General features: G+C 41.8%; 1 protein-coding gene across 1 annotated transcript in view; it reads right to left on the bottom strand.

Moving 5' to 3' along the window:
- Positions 1 to 3,078: 3,078 nt before the first annotated feature.
- LOC141014722 (RNA-binding Raly-like protein) overlaps positions 3,079 to 12,757 on the bottom strand; it is a 55,739-nt gene continuing 46,060 nt past the window's right edge. Inside the window, exons 4-7 of the mRNA XM_073488622.1 lie at positions 11,794 to 11,975; positions 6,120 to 6,233; positions 4,453 to 4,622; positions 3,079 to 3,111 (exon numbers count right to left, since the gene is read on the bottom strand). Coding sequence (XP_073344723.1) covers positions 3,079 to 3,111; positions 4,453 to 4,622; positions 6,120 to 6,233; positions 11,794 to 11,975 — 499 coding nt within the window. The remainder of the gene's footprint in view (positions 3,112 to 4,452; positions 4,623 to 6,119; positions 6,234 to 11,793; positions 11,976 to 12,757) is intronic.

Genomic DNA, 12,757 nt, shown 5'->3' with positions numbered 1-12,757 from the left:
GTAGAACATGCTGACATCTAGTGACTGGTGACATAATTGGGTTTGTGGCAATTTATTTAAAATCAGGTTAATTATAATTGCTCAGCTGAAGCTCAAGCCGCAATTTGAGATGTTTGTGTGTTAGCAGCTCCACATGGCAGGAAAATAACAATCTGGACTGGTAGAAATCATAATTCTGTCAGTATCTGACCACTGTTTGTACTTCACCTTAATATCGACTTTTACGGTGGTTTTATTTAAAGAGTAATGCTGGATGCTGTTTTGTATTGTCCTATCACTTATTCAGGTTGTTTAAAGGCAGCATTAGCCATTACATCTGTTACATTATTACATTTATTCGGAAATATAAGTGATCTAAATCACGGATCACATACTTTGACGATATCAAAGCCTCTCAATTTATAATTAGGAAATGATTTAGATTCCACAGTTTTCAAAAAACTGGCCACGCTCCCTCGCCTCCATAGGACAGAATCAATGCAGGATGCAGAGGGAGATTGTAGAGGAGAAAGAAAAAAGGGCGTTGGCTCCTGAACAGCAGCAGTCCATGTTGGGATGCGCAGGCTGAGCGGGGAGCAGTGCATTGAGACATTGGGGCACTGCTCCCTGGCAGGAGGCCTGTGCCAGTGTTGGCTCTCTACCACAGGAAGCTCTTTCTGCTTCCTAAACTTGGCAGGAGAAGGAATATATGATGGAACAGCCCCACAGGGCATTTGTGTGATAAATGGATAAAGCTGGATAAAGTTATGCTCGCAGCTATTGGCTTAATGTACGAGGCAAATCCGAAACCAGACGGCAAACGATGTTTCATTCATTTTCTGAATATCACACTGGTCGCAGATTGTTCCGACTGTCATTTATTCATTCGATTTTTTTTTTTTGAGCAACAACAGAAATTAATTGAAAAAATCAGTTTGTGAAATTACAGCGCATAAACACATTTCATAAAAGCAGCAACAATTGATCAACATGTTCCCTTCTTTCGACGCAATTCAATTTATAAATCCAAATAAAACTCATTTTCCTCCCTTCTCGTTTTATTTTTTCGGGAACAGGATTAGCGCATTAAACTGTCAGCTTTCTCAAACATAAATTGCACAGAAATATCCGTGAGGCAAACTCAGGCCAATGCTATAAAATGGGTCTTGCACACATTTTCTTTAGAGAGCACATCACATTTCTGTTTTCTGCTGCACAGTTTGGCATCTAAATGTGATTTGGCGTCTCTTTAACACAACTTACAGTCCAGAATGGGTGGCTTGATCCCTCAGAGATCCTTTTTTCTGTCTCTTGAAGGTGATGATGAATTCTAATACCACCGACCGGGGGTGTCTGCCGCCTCATCCTGAAGTGATAAAGGAGAAAAACTGATGAAAACACATTATAGGACTGTGTTTCCTCCTCAAAAAATGCTAGCTATTTATAATGCTGTAAATCTGATGAGGATTAGCCTGAATTTTTAAAGCTTGTCCGTTTTTGAATGGCCTCAGAAATATCTCGGGAAGTGCAGAAATATTTGCTGGTAGCTGGAACTGCCTCCCTAATCCTTCCGGACATGACTTATTGAGGTTCTCCTCACACTGATTTTCTATCCATGGTAGGCCTGCAAGCAAAACATTCATATATTCTCCACAACCTCGAGTGGGATTTTCAGCGTTTTTAAATGTATGTGCTGTGAGGAGGTTTTGTGAATTGGCTGCTGATTTTAGAAGGCGGATATATGGAAAAGGAAATGGAAAACTAAAGTGTAACATGGTTCCTTGAGAGGCGGTTGGAAGTGGTACACCAGACATCTTCACAGACAGATTGGGGGGGGGGAGAGGTGTGGTGTCAGCTCTGAAACATTTTTGCCAGTACTTACATAAAAGAAGACTTTGGAGCAGTGTTAACAAAAACTGTGAGAAAAGCATTTGTTGGTGACTTTTTAGCCATAACTAAATTAAACGTTATTAAAAAGCTATCACGCCTTTCAAGGTGTCGAAGATGGCCTTAATAGATAATAGACACCTTGTCGGACATTATTCCTCATATAACAGTTAGTGAACAACGAAGTAAAAGCAGCTTCTGAATAATCATGCTGCAGGTAGCTGCAGTACTGCCAATAACACCAACTGCCAGAGTTTATGAATGAATGGGGCGTTTGGGAGAATGACTCTATTACCACAGGGAATGGCAGAGATAGATGGTATGTGAACTCTTTCAGTCTGGTATAAACAGAGAAATGGTGCCTTTTCAGCCAACCTTGTGAAAGACTCAAAAAAAAAAATACCAGCTATAACCCTGGTAACTGCACACATTAAAGGTGGCGACGGCCTAAAAAACCTTTTAAAGCCTAAAGCATTAAAAATGCATGAATAAAAATGACATTTCGCTGGTGAAAACTAGACGAAAATGTCTTTTAGTTTTGCTGACTAAAAGTAGAGGAAAACTAATATATATTTTGTTCAAAGAAAAAAACTAAATCAAAATCAGGTGCCAGTTTGATTGCTTTTTACAGTCTCCAATGAACTGAGCCACTTTTTTGGATTTCCTTTGCTCACCCAGAAGCAAAAGGGGAACCGTAGCAGAGATTAACTCAGCGTTTCATCAACAGTCTGCGACTGATAAACACAGCTAAGCACCCCCGCTATGAGGAGCCAGCCAGCGCCGAGCCAACTGATGATGTGGCTGCATCATTACCCACACCCTGAGAGGCGAGAGGCAGGAAACTCTTTACCTTGGGCCTCGCCATTCATACCCCCTTCCACACAATTCAATTAGATGAATGCTGTTTATGGGCAGTTCTGGCCCATTGGAATGCCATTATTGCTCCCTCTGTTGAATTCGGCATTAGCTGCCCTTCAGTGGAGCTGGTCTTCCAAATGTCATGGAGCTTATGACTTAGGAGATGATTAACGAATGTTTAGGGATGCTCACGACACAGTTCAGTGGTTACGGCCGTTAACGAGGACCGGATGTAAGGCCGTTAATGAGGTCTGGCTGTGAGAGGCTGCAGGACTCTTCGCCATCTTGTAACAACCTCACTGTCGCTGTAATGCACACTTGGATTAACCATAAATCCAAATCTCTTACCTGATCTCAGTTGTCGATATCCGATACATGGTTCTCTATCTGCGAAGGAGAGAAAGGAGGTTAAGATCGCGGGTACAATATACAGTTTCCAAACAGAGCACGCAGGTCGTCTTTATTCTTCCTCCAAAAGGTCATTGCCAATATACGTACGCTCAACAACAGCAGCTACGCCGACCTGCGGGACAGACTTTGTGGTACATTATCACCATCCGTGGTCAATGCGACCTTCAGGAAACAAATTCATCTCTTCCACAATGTCTCTGAAAAATAATGCCCTCTATTAGCGAGGCCTCCAATCTTGCATCAAGGATACAGAAGCTTGCCCATGCTCACCTGGTTAATGGCAAATAAATGTAGCATATAAAGAAAGCACGGTCGAAACCACAGCCACGCTGCCCAGATGAACCCACATGAACGCTTGAACTTGAAGGAATTGTAAGGAGGAGGCATACGGCTTACACTTCTGAGAAAATATGGGGAATAATACTTGACTATACAATAGTACCGAGCACTGTGGGTGTTTTTAAAGCCCCTGAGAGCAGATAGAGGACATTTGAACACTGTAAAATGACAGTAATTAAATATTTTAGTTTAAAATGCTTCAACAAAAGAAAACCTCCATTTTTTTCAATGAACAAAAACAATGTTAACTCAAATCCCAAGTCGATGGAAAGTTAAATCAATGTGACAAGAAACTTTCCACAGATGGGAACGATTAGTTGATGAATAGATCACAGTAGCCTACTGCATTTTTATTCACCTTCAAGCAAAAATACCAAACATGTTTGGGTTCCAGCTTGATGCGTGAAATCATTTTAAACGGGAACATCTTTGAGTTTTAGACGGTTGGTTGGACAAAACACGCAATTCTATAGATTACCAAGAATTAGCAATGGGAATATTTTAGTTTATAGATTACATATATATAATAAATAAAGAATATCTAAATCTTTGCAACAATTTGATTTCTGTTGGCTCATCTGTGCCCTTGTGAAAGAAAACCCCTTCACACGACTCTGCAGCCACCACTTCACGGTCGGACTCACACCAGTCCATACGGGTCTGAAACGCTCTCCGATGTGTCTCGAGCTTACTGCTTTAATTATAGCCTGTAAGTATGTGTATGTGTGTGAGCTGGTGTCTGCGTGCGGGCGGTGAAGAGCCCTACTTCCACTGTTTGAGCCGGGGTCGACAGGGAAAAACTGTCAGTCCAGGCGCCCTCACCATTCACTCATGTGAAGCCTCGCTCTCTCAGATCTGTGGCCATGAATAATTCTGGAAAATTAACTTTCAGAAGGCGAAGACTGTCTGCCCACTTGAGATCTCCCAAAGTGCCTTGCTCTTTCCCTCCCTGTCAGCCTTGTCAGCCGTTTCTCTTACCAGATGGTGGCTGCCCTCCTCGTCGTAGTCGTCCTCGCCTCCATCGGTCATCTCGCCCGCCTCCACGTCCAATGCCCCCTCGCCGGCCTCTTCCCCGGAGTTTTCTGCCGTCTCTGACACAGACTCCTCATGCAGGGAGTCGCAGTTGTCCTCGTACTTTCTCTGAGCCTCTGAGAGAGAGAAAAAGAGGGCACGCAGATTCAATTCAGAGTGCGATCACAGTCAAAGGAAAAGTTTGGCTGCCTTTTTCTGGTGACGCGTCTACACCGGCTTCCAAATTCTTGAATTTCACTCAAGCTTTATGAGCATAACTTCAACGCGAAGCATCTATTATTAGCTTTCCATTCCACCCACCTCACATTATGTCCTCCTCCTGATGGAGGACTTGGAGGTATTAGCACTGTATGCTAAGTGGGGCTAAAATTAATCAAATATCGCTAAAAGCCGTTCTTTCAGTTATTATCGTCCAGTCGATCTTTTGTTCCTCTCAGATTCATCAACCTCCAGGACACAACTGATCTTTTCGCGTCTTGGTGTCAATTTGCAAATTCTCGTCTCTCTCGACTTGACGCTACAGTGCCAAAAACTACTTTTCTCTGCACTCATTTCATTTTATACTTCATTTTTCAGAAACCACATAATGTCGTCGAACAATCCATAATGTAATTTTCTGGTTAGACAAAGAAATGCTCTCTCTTGGGGTCATCTTTGCAGCCTACGTTTCAAATAAACACAGCAAATCTTAGTCTGAAACACGTTTTCTGCTTCTTAGAAACACTTCGCTCCAAGAAACTGGAAACTGTTATTCACACCTTCATCATTTGTGGACTGGACCACTGTAGCTCTCTGCTCTCTCTCTGAAAAACATTTCTGCAATATGTGTTGACAGCAAAATCAAAACTCAGCCACCTGGGTGGGTTTTAACTGAACCAAGGAAAGAAGACCAGATTTCAGCAACCCTGGCATCCCTGCCTTGGCTCCTATTTTTTCCAAAATTGATTACAAAACATTTCTGATTACTTTTAAAGCCCAGAGGGATCAAACACTGATGGGAAAGACCAATAAAGCAATTAAGATTTGTTTAAAATTCAAAGCCTGAGGTGGTTACATATTTTTTTTGCAAATGACCCTGTCAACTGGTCCTTTTAGCAAATTGCCTTTAAACTTAAAATGCTTCTGCATGCCACTCACTGCTAGCTGTTTCAAACTATATGAATCCACCAGAAAAACCTTGGATTTCTCATTGTCAGCTCTGGCAGCTACTTTAGTTTTCAATGTCACTTCAAATAAATTACAGAACAGTTTGCCTGGAGGACGACCACGACTGAAATTCTTTTGGTGTTCGACTGTCATGGAGTTAAAAGAGAGTTTGAATAAACCATCGCACTGTTGAAGAACTGCGACATGCACAAACATCAAATGGCGTGAAGTCTGAATGACCTTCACAGCGAGCTTCTCTCTGAGGCCGTCCTGTATTGCAGGGCATCTATAAAGACCTCTCATATAAACTGAGTCAGCGTGGCGTTGACACCTGTCTGCTGTTATGACAGAGAGCTCTACTACTCTTATCTCCCCCGATGTCACTAAGACGTATGGCCTGTGTGTGCTCTTAATTTCCCTCCCTCGGTGTTCGCTGTCCTTTTCCCCTTCTCTCTCCCCGTTCTCACCAGAATCAGCTCTCTGCTGCTTCTCGATCTTCTCAAGGCGTCCCAGCAAAGAGTCGATCTTCATCTTGATCTGAGTCAGCTCCCGTTTGATAGTCTGCAGCTGGTCTGTCTTCACTGCTGAGGCACAGAAACACAGAAACAGGGACATTTATAGCGACTTTAACTTCAGTTTGTCCTCATTTCATTCGTAAACACATTTTAACGATGCTGCTTCATACAGCTCATCGGAGACCGCACGCTGTCAGCGGTTAATACTTAAAGTTTTGGATATCATATCATCGCACTGAGTCACACTTTCCTCGGGGAAGAACGTCTAAATCTGGCCAACTGCAAAGTTACCCAGCTGAAACTGTGGACCTGCTGCTTTCAATTTGAAGATTAGTGCACAGCTTACGCCCACCATGCTGGGCAGTGTTGCTCAAGTTTTGCTCGAGAGTGCCAATATCTGACAGAGACTGTATGCTATCTTTCAGTTGGCATTAGATGGATTATATAAACCATGGAGACTGAAAGGAATCTGTTACTTCCTTTTTCACGGTTAACGGTCTGTTTCAAACAGAAAAGGGCGTGGTTAATAGTCCATACCATCGCAGCCAGACTGCCGCTCTTGCGAGGTCAACATCATTAAAATGGATATCAAAAGCTCTCTCTCGCTCGACCACACACTCACTACGCACTGCCTCTGTTCCTTAAAGGAGCCACGCTACTCTTAAAGCGATGCACTTGAACCAAAAGGCTCACATTTTGGGGGAAGCTGCCTCAACTGCCTGCACAAGCTTAGAGGATGCATGACTTGCAGATTCTACTATAATCATACATCGTTGTTTATAGCATAAAAATGCCAAAATACGCTGTGGAGAGTGGGGCTTTAAAGATTCCTAAAGGGCCATGCAATCCCTAACTAATTACAGGGTAAACTGAGTGGTCAATTTGCACACTTCTTTAAGCAATTAATAATTCATCTTCTTAATTAGTCACTCATTTAGTGCACAGCAAGTCAGCCGAACATACAAAAAAAGGTTTGTTTTTTTCTGACGGCGAATAAAAAAAACAAAATGGAAAATGTGGTTTCCAACTATGAATGCATTTTTCTTCCAGTCAGTAAGATTGTAGACAGCTGCTTTAAAAACTCAAACAAAACAACTTCTGTCTCAGAAGATGTTCTTTGTCTTACGAAATCACATCATGTCCAAGAAATTCTGAGAACATTATGGGACCCAGGAAACAAGGCGTTACCAAACTGAAATCCAAACAGCGAATTTGAAAACATGAATTTCACTCCAATGACCAAGTAATTAAATCAGAGAGGAGAACCAGCTCATTTACTTTTTAAAAAAATCCACATAAACTTGTTTGTACAAACCTTGCTGAAGGTTATTTTGCAGCCGAAGAGAGAATAACAAGTGGCAAGTATTGTAACATGATGCAAAACAGTACAGCATCCACTAAACTGGATAAAAAAAAAAACAACCTTGCGTCAAAGTGTTTTCCAATTGCATTTTTACATTTCATACACTGCAACTTCACCTGATCATTGCCTCACTAACGGTACCGCATGAGAAACAGGGGGCAGAATTTGCCTTCCCACAGTTTCTGTTTACTACCTTATGAATAATTGCTCTCACCAACGCAGGGTGCTTTGGGTGTTACAATACGTATTCTGAGCTTTGGGTAAATGAAGCGTAACTGTATCGTGACGAAGTCTGAGTCTTAACCTTGATATGTCATGTGCAGAAAACATGAAAATAAAAAATATATTCATGGCGTCACCATTAATTCAATCTGGCCCCGTCTCACGGTTGCTCAAACGAGGGTGTTCCTCCTCAGCAGCTTGAACTGAGCAGATTAAAAACATTTAGACCATAAAGTAATGAGATAATCTCATTCCTTAACCCTCGGCGGCTGAAATGTGTCATATTTTGAGAGGAAGGGAAAAACAGACATCAGAAGTTGAGGAGAAAACATAAAATTCTCTTTGACACCTATCAGATTCTGTCAGCCCTGCAAAGAGGATGGATGTGCGCTCGGTAAACAAACCCACGAGTTTCTGTAAATCAGAGGCTGGAGACTCGCACCGAATCAAAACATTACTTGTCTGGAATAATGCCTGCATGCGGCTCTTTAAGATAGTGTATCTGATGTGTATTTACACCCACACCACATCACAATGCGGAGCCCTTCGTACGTCTGTGCGCGATTATGCATGCATGAGCATAAAGCGCACGTACATAAAAGACAAATGGTTAGAGAAGATGTGGACGTGTGATAGAAAATTCTCACACATTAGCTGGCTTTGAACTAGATTCCCTGAAAGGATGTTTTAATCTTTCACTGGAATTCCTGCTGGTAAACGCAGCCCAGGTAAGATCCAGTGCACTCCGTATGGCATTCGTCATCTTTCAAACAGAGCAGGATGATTAATGTGCATGAGGAAAGAGAGAGAAAGGGTAGATAATGCCACACTAAAGGTAATACATGAGTGTAGGAATCAGAAGCATGAGTCTCATGTTGTTTAGTAAAGCAGCCATCAACCCTAAGGCTCCAGAGAGGCAGAAAATCGACCTTTCCCGAGGGGCAAAAAGGAGAGAAATCAGGGGATATACAATGATATCTCGGTGGTGGAACACACTGGAGTGTCTCTATCTCCTTCTCAGTATCACCTGCTTCCATTTGTACATGAATGCACACACATATATACGCTCACTTCCTTATTCCAACATTATCTCAGCTCGCGCTGGGCAGCTTTTGATGATAAGAAAGTGCGGAACAGTTTTTAATTTATCAGCGCCTCCAGGCCCTGTTTTTTCCCCCCTTTTGTGCTATCAGTCACATAAGCCGAAAGAGAGAAAACATACACATCCTAATCCAACATCATCAACGCAGCATCTTTAAATAGCTCAGGTTAAAGGAAAAAATGGAGGAAAAAAAGCACATTGTTATTTAATAGGCAGCAGGAGAGATTTAGGGGGATGAGTAATGGATCTAATTTTAGGACCTCTTGATGAACCGCAAAAATTATTATCTCGGGGATAGTGAGGGTCTCTTGAATCACTGGTCTATGAAGATTAAACCGGACAAAGAGTTTTCGGGCTGCTGATGTAACCCGAGACTCTACATAGTTGTTGGAAAGTTACCGGACTGGACATATGAATATCTGTGAGTCAGATTTAAAGGACAAAATGAAAGGAAACCTGATTTTAGTGAACCTACTAAACAAAATACACCTGCAAATGATGTATTTTGTTTTTGTTTTTATATTAAAATCCTGAACAGTAGAGCGGTTTGTTGTGTGATTTACGATGGCATCCTGGCGAATTTCCACTCTAACTTTACATCATTTGAAAGCAAAATGCACAAAGTGCATGTATTTATCTGTGGCAAAACACCTCATGATCCTACCAGTGTGACCCACTTTGAGATCCTAAAACAGCAACAAAATGTGCTTGTTTTGCAACAGGAGAACATGCAAAATGGGACAAAAAGTGTGAGGAAACCTTTTTGTGCATCTGTAAATGTGTATAGGGATGTCACAAATTAATATTTATGTGTCCATTTGTTTGTTTGTTGGTTGGTTTGTCAGCAGGATTACACGAAAACTACTGAACGGATTTCCACAAAACTTGGATGGAGGACGGGTCCCGGCCCAGAATAGACCCCATTAACTTTTAGTGCAGATCTGGATAATAGATGTTGTTAGATGGTGTTTTTCTTCATGTCAGCTTGCGAAATAGTGACAAAATCTATTTGAATTGTGTACATGGGCACCAATTGTCCATTTTTTCATGACTTCGAGCAGAAGCTTAAAATGTGAAATGTATGTAGATACAGGGTAATGACATCCCTGTGAGCTACATACTTTATCATTGCAATTTGAACTTTATTAAAGAGATGGTATGGATAAAGGAAAGGCATTTGATCACAATATTGATAGCTAGTAGGGAAGCAATCACAAGGACATTGGGTAAAGTGGACCCTCCTTGCCAGGAATAATGGATGGAGATTGTAGAGGAAATATGGAAAATTGACATCTGAGATTACTAAGAACCACAGCTAGAAGAAAAGTGGGAGAAAATGGAGGTTTTTCAGAACCCAAAACAGTGACCAAGACTACAGAAACTCCTTACTGTCACTGCTGTGATACTTTGTTGAATGTTTGAATTGCATCATATTTGGATTAGTCACATAGAAGAGCGAGAAAAACTAGAAAACATTCACATTTGACTGACTTTGACCGAAATTAATTAAAAGGTTGCTTAAATGATAAAACAATTGTTGTGACTCATCACTGTATTGTTTAGTATCACTTAAGACCTTCTCTAACTTTTTAAATGTCAACTCCAAAAAGTTATCTCTCAGGAGGGAACATAATAGTGACCTCAATTAAAAAAGATCCAATAACAAAAACTACTTTATTTTGAGTTTTTCATTTTTAGACCTGTGGGAGGGTGTTTGTTTGAGGGTTAATCAATTTATTTTCCATTTATTTAATATGTTGACAGCTGAGAAAGAAAGGGAACATTAGGAGAGAAGAAAGACAGAAAACACAACCTCAATATTACTCACACTATTTAATACAACTGTGTCCCGTTCTCAAAGCAGCCTGCGACTTCACCGAAGAGACAACAACTTAAAGCGGCATTCCTTATTTACCATCTCTTCTTCAAAGACAAAATACGCCAAAAACCTGAATCCTGTCTTCATAAACTGACAGTCAGCACTGTGCATCAAAGAGGGTTTAATGTGGAAAACACAAATCTATCCGTCCTCACGATCCATTCATCTGACGGATGTTTGTTTTTTTCCCCTCTCGAGTGAATTATTGCTCGTAAAGCCCAAGTGGTTCAGACTGCCCACGCTAACCCACCCCGTTGTTTGGACAAGCTAACCTTATTTTGCTGTCCAATCTATCTAGGCCAAAGTCAATACAAACAGTGATTTTTCACAGCACTGGCTGGGGCAAATTAGTCTCCCAAACATACAGCAGCACTGCTTAGACAGGGGAGAGAATTCATTGACTCTGTCCACAAAGAGGGAGATGGGCTATTTTTATATATATATATATATATAACACCAACTGCAACTGCAGACCTTACCAAGCTGCTCGGGCTGATAACACTGGCCTCGACAGGCAACAATGAAACAAACACTGTAGCCAATTACACATAGACGGATAGAGACTTAGGTTTAGGAAAACACAGCTGACCACAGCTCCACAGGGACGGCCTCCAATCTCACATTAATTACATTTAGGTCGTCAGAATGCATCTACAGTTAATCAAGAGGAGCAAATGAGATCCAGATGGATCCTAGATGACAGCAAGAGCGCTGCAGAACGGGCGCCGCTCGCAAAGCTCGGATTATATTTGTGTTTGCGATTTAGTGTTTTTTGCTCTACATTGCGGTGTGGCATGTTCTGAGCTGCGAGAGTGAATTAAATAGCTTTTTTTTCCAGTTTTTTTTTTTTTAGCGGCGAGAGCTGAATCATGCCACCACTTGCTCTCTCTCAGAGCTGTTGTTTGTCGAGATTTGCATTAAGCCTTGAAAAGGACAGAATGCCATTAGCGTAATTAGGCAGTGTTCTTTTGAAAAATACAAATGAAATAAAAGCAAAAATGTGACTTCAGTGCAGCGTTAACACAAAGGCAAGTGAAAAAGCACCTTATATGGTACGTACGTTTGAGCCCGGAGGAGGAGGATGATGTGGGAGGTCTGGAGGATGAAGAGGAGGAGGAGGAGGATGTTTTGATGGGGAAGGAGGTCTTCCCCCGGCGGGAAGAGGGAGCGAGCACCCTGGAGCGTTTGAGAGGGATCACGGCTCTGGGTGGGGGGGCCACTCTGCCGTGGTAGTCAAAAAGCCTTGAGGAAAGAAAGAAACAAGAACGTTACACTTCACCTTTTACACTTTTTATATAAGTAACTTTCTTTTCTAAAAGGCCCTATAGGACTCAGAGAGCGTCTATTGATGAGCGCTAAAAGATTTTCCACTTTATTTCACCACCACTTCCTTCTACAGCCTTTTATCTGCTCCCCATATTGTATTTCAAGAGAGATTTTCTATGGATTTCTCGGCACACACAAAACCAAAGACTGAGTTTTCTTTGCTAGTATCGAGGTCTCGCATGCAAATAATCCTTTCACGTATCTCGAGAAAGTGAAGAGGATGAAAAGGAGAGGGTGCTAAATGTCAGATGAAGGTGTCAGCTTTGAATGTTCGTCGTGACAGCAGACGTCTGTCACGGCTCTCAACAAGTTTGACATTTAGGAAAATGTCTCTCCGCAGATAAGCACTCTGATCACTGGCGGATAAATGAGAGAGAAAACAAGTGCTCCCTTCATCAGCGTGTTTGAGTTGCATGCTTGATCTGTTCAGCCATTTTGACAAGTTGACTATTTGAAGGTGCCTCTGCGGGAAGGGTACTGAAATACATCTAACGGGGGACTCTTAATGAGAAAGAGAGAAGTCATACCGACTGTTCGCTGCCCTGTACCGAGATTTACCGAGTTTCCTTTCACATCCACTTTGTAGTATTACCAGAGGTTAGCTCTGTCCTATTTTTTTTATTCTACACGTCAGCAACCCCAGCCGTGTTGCCCGAGATAGCCAAACGTTTAGCAAAAAACACTGATTAGTCTTCATC

This window comes from Pagrus major, chromosome 19 (genome assembly GCF_040436345.1).
Source record: "Pagrus major chromosome 19, Pma_NU_1.0".
Taxonomy (NCBI): domain Eukaryota; kingdom Metazoa; phylum Chordata; class Actinopteri; order Spariformes; family Sparidae; genus Pagrus; species Pagrus major.
The sequence above is the reverse complement of the archived record's forward strand: the minus strand, read 5'-3'. Positions and strand labels throughout refer to the sequence as shown.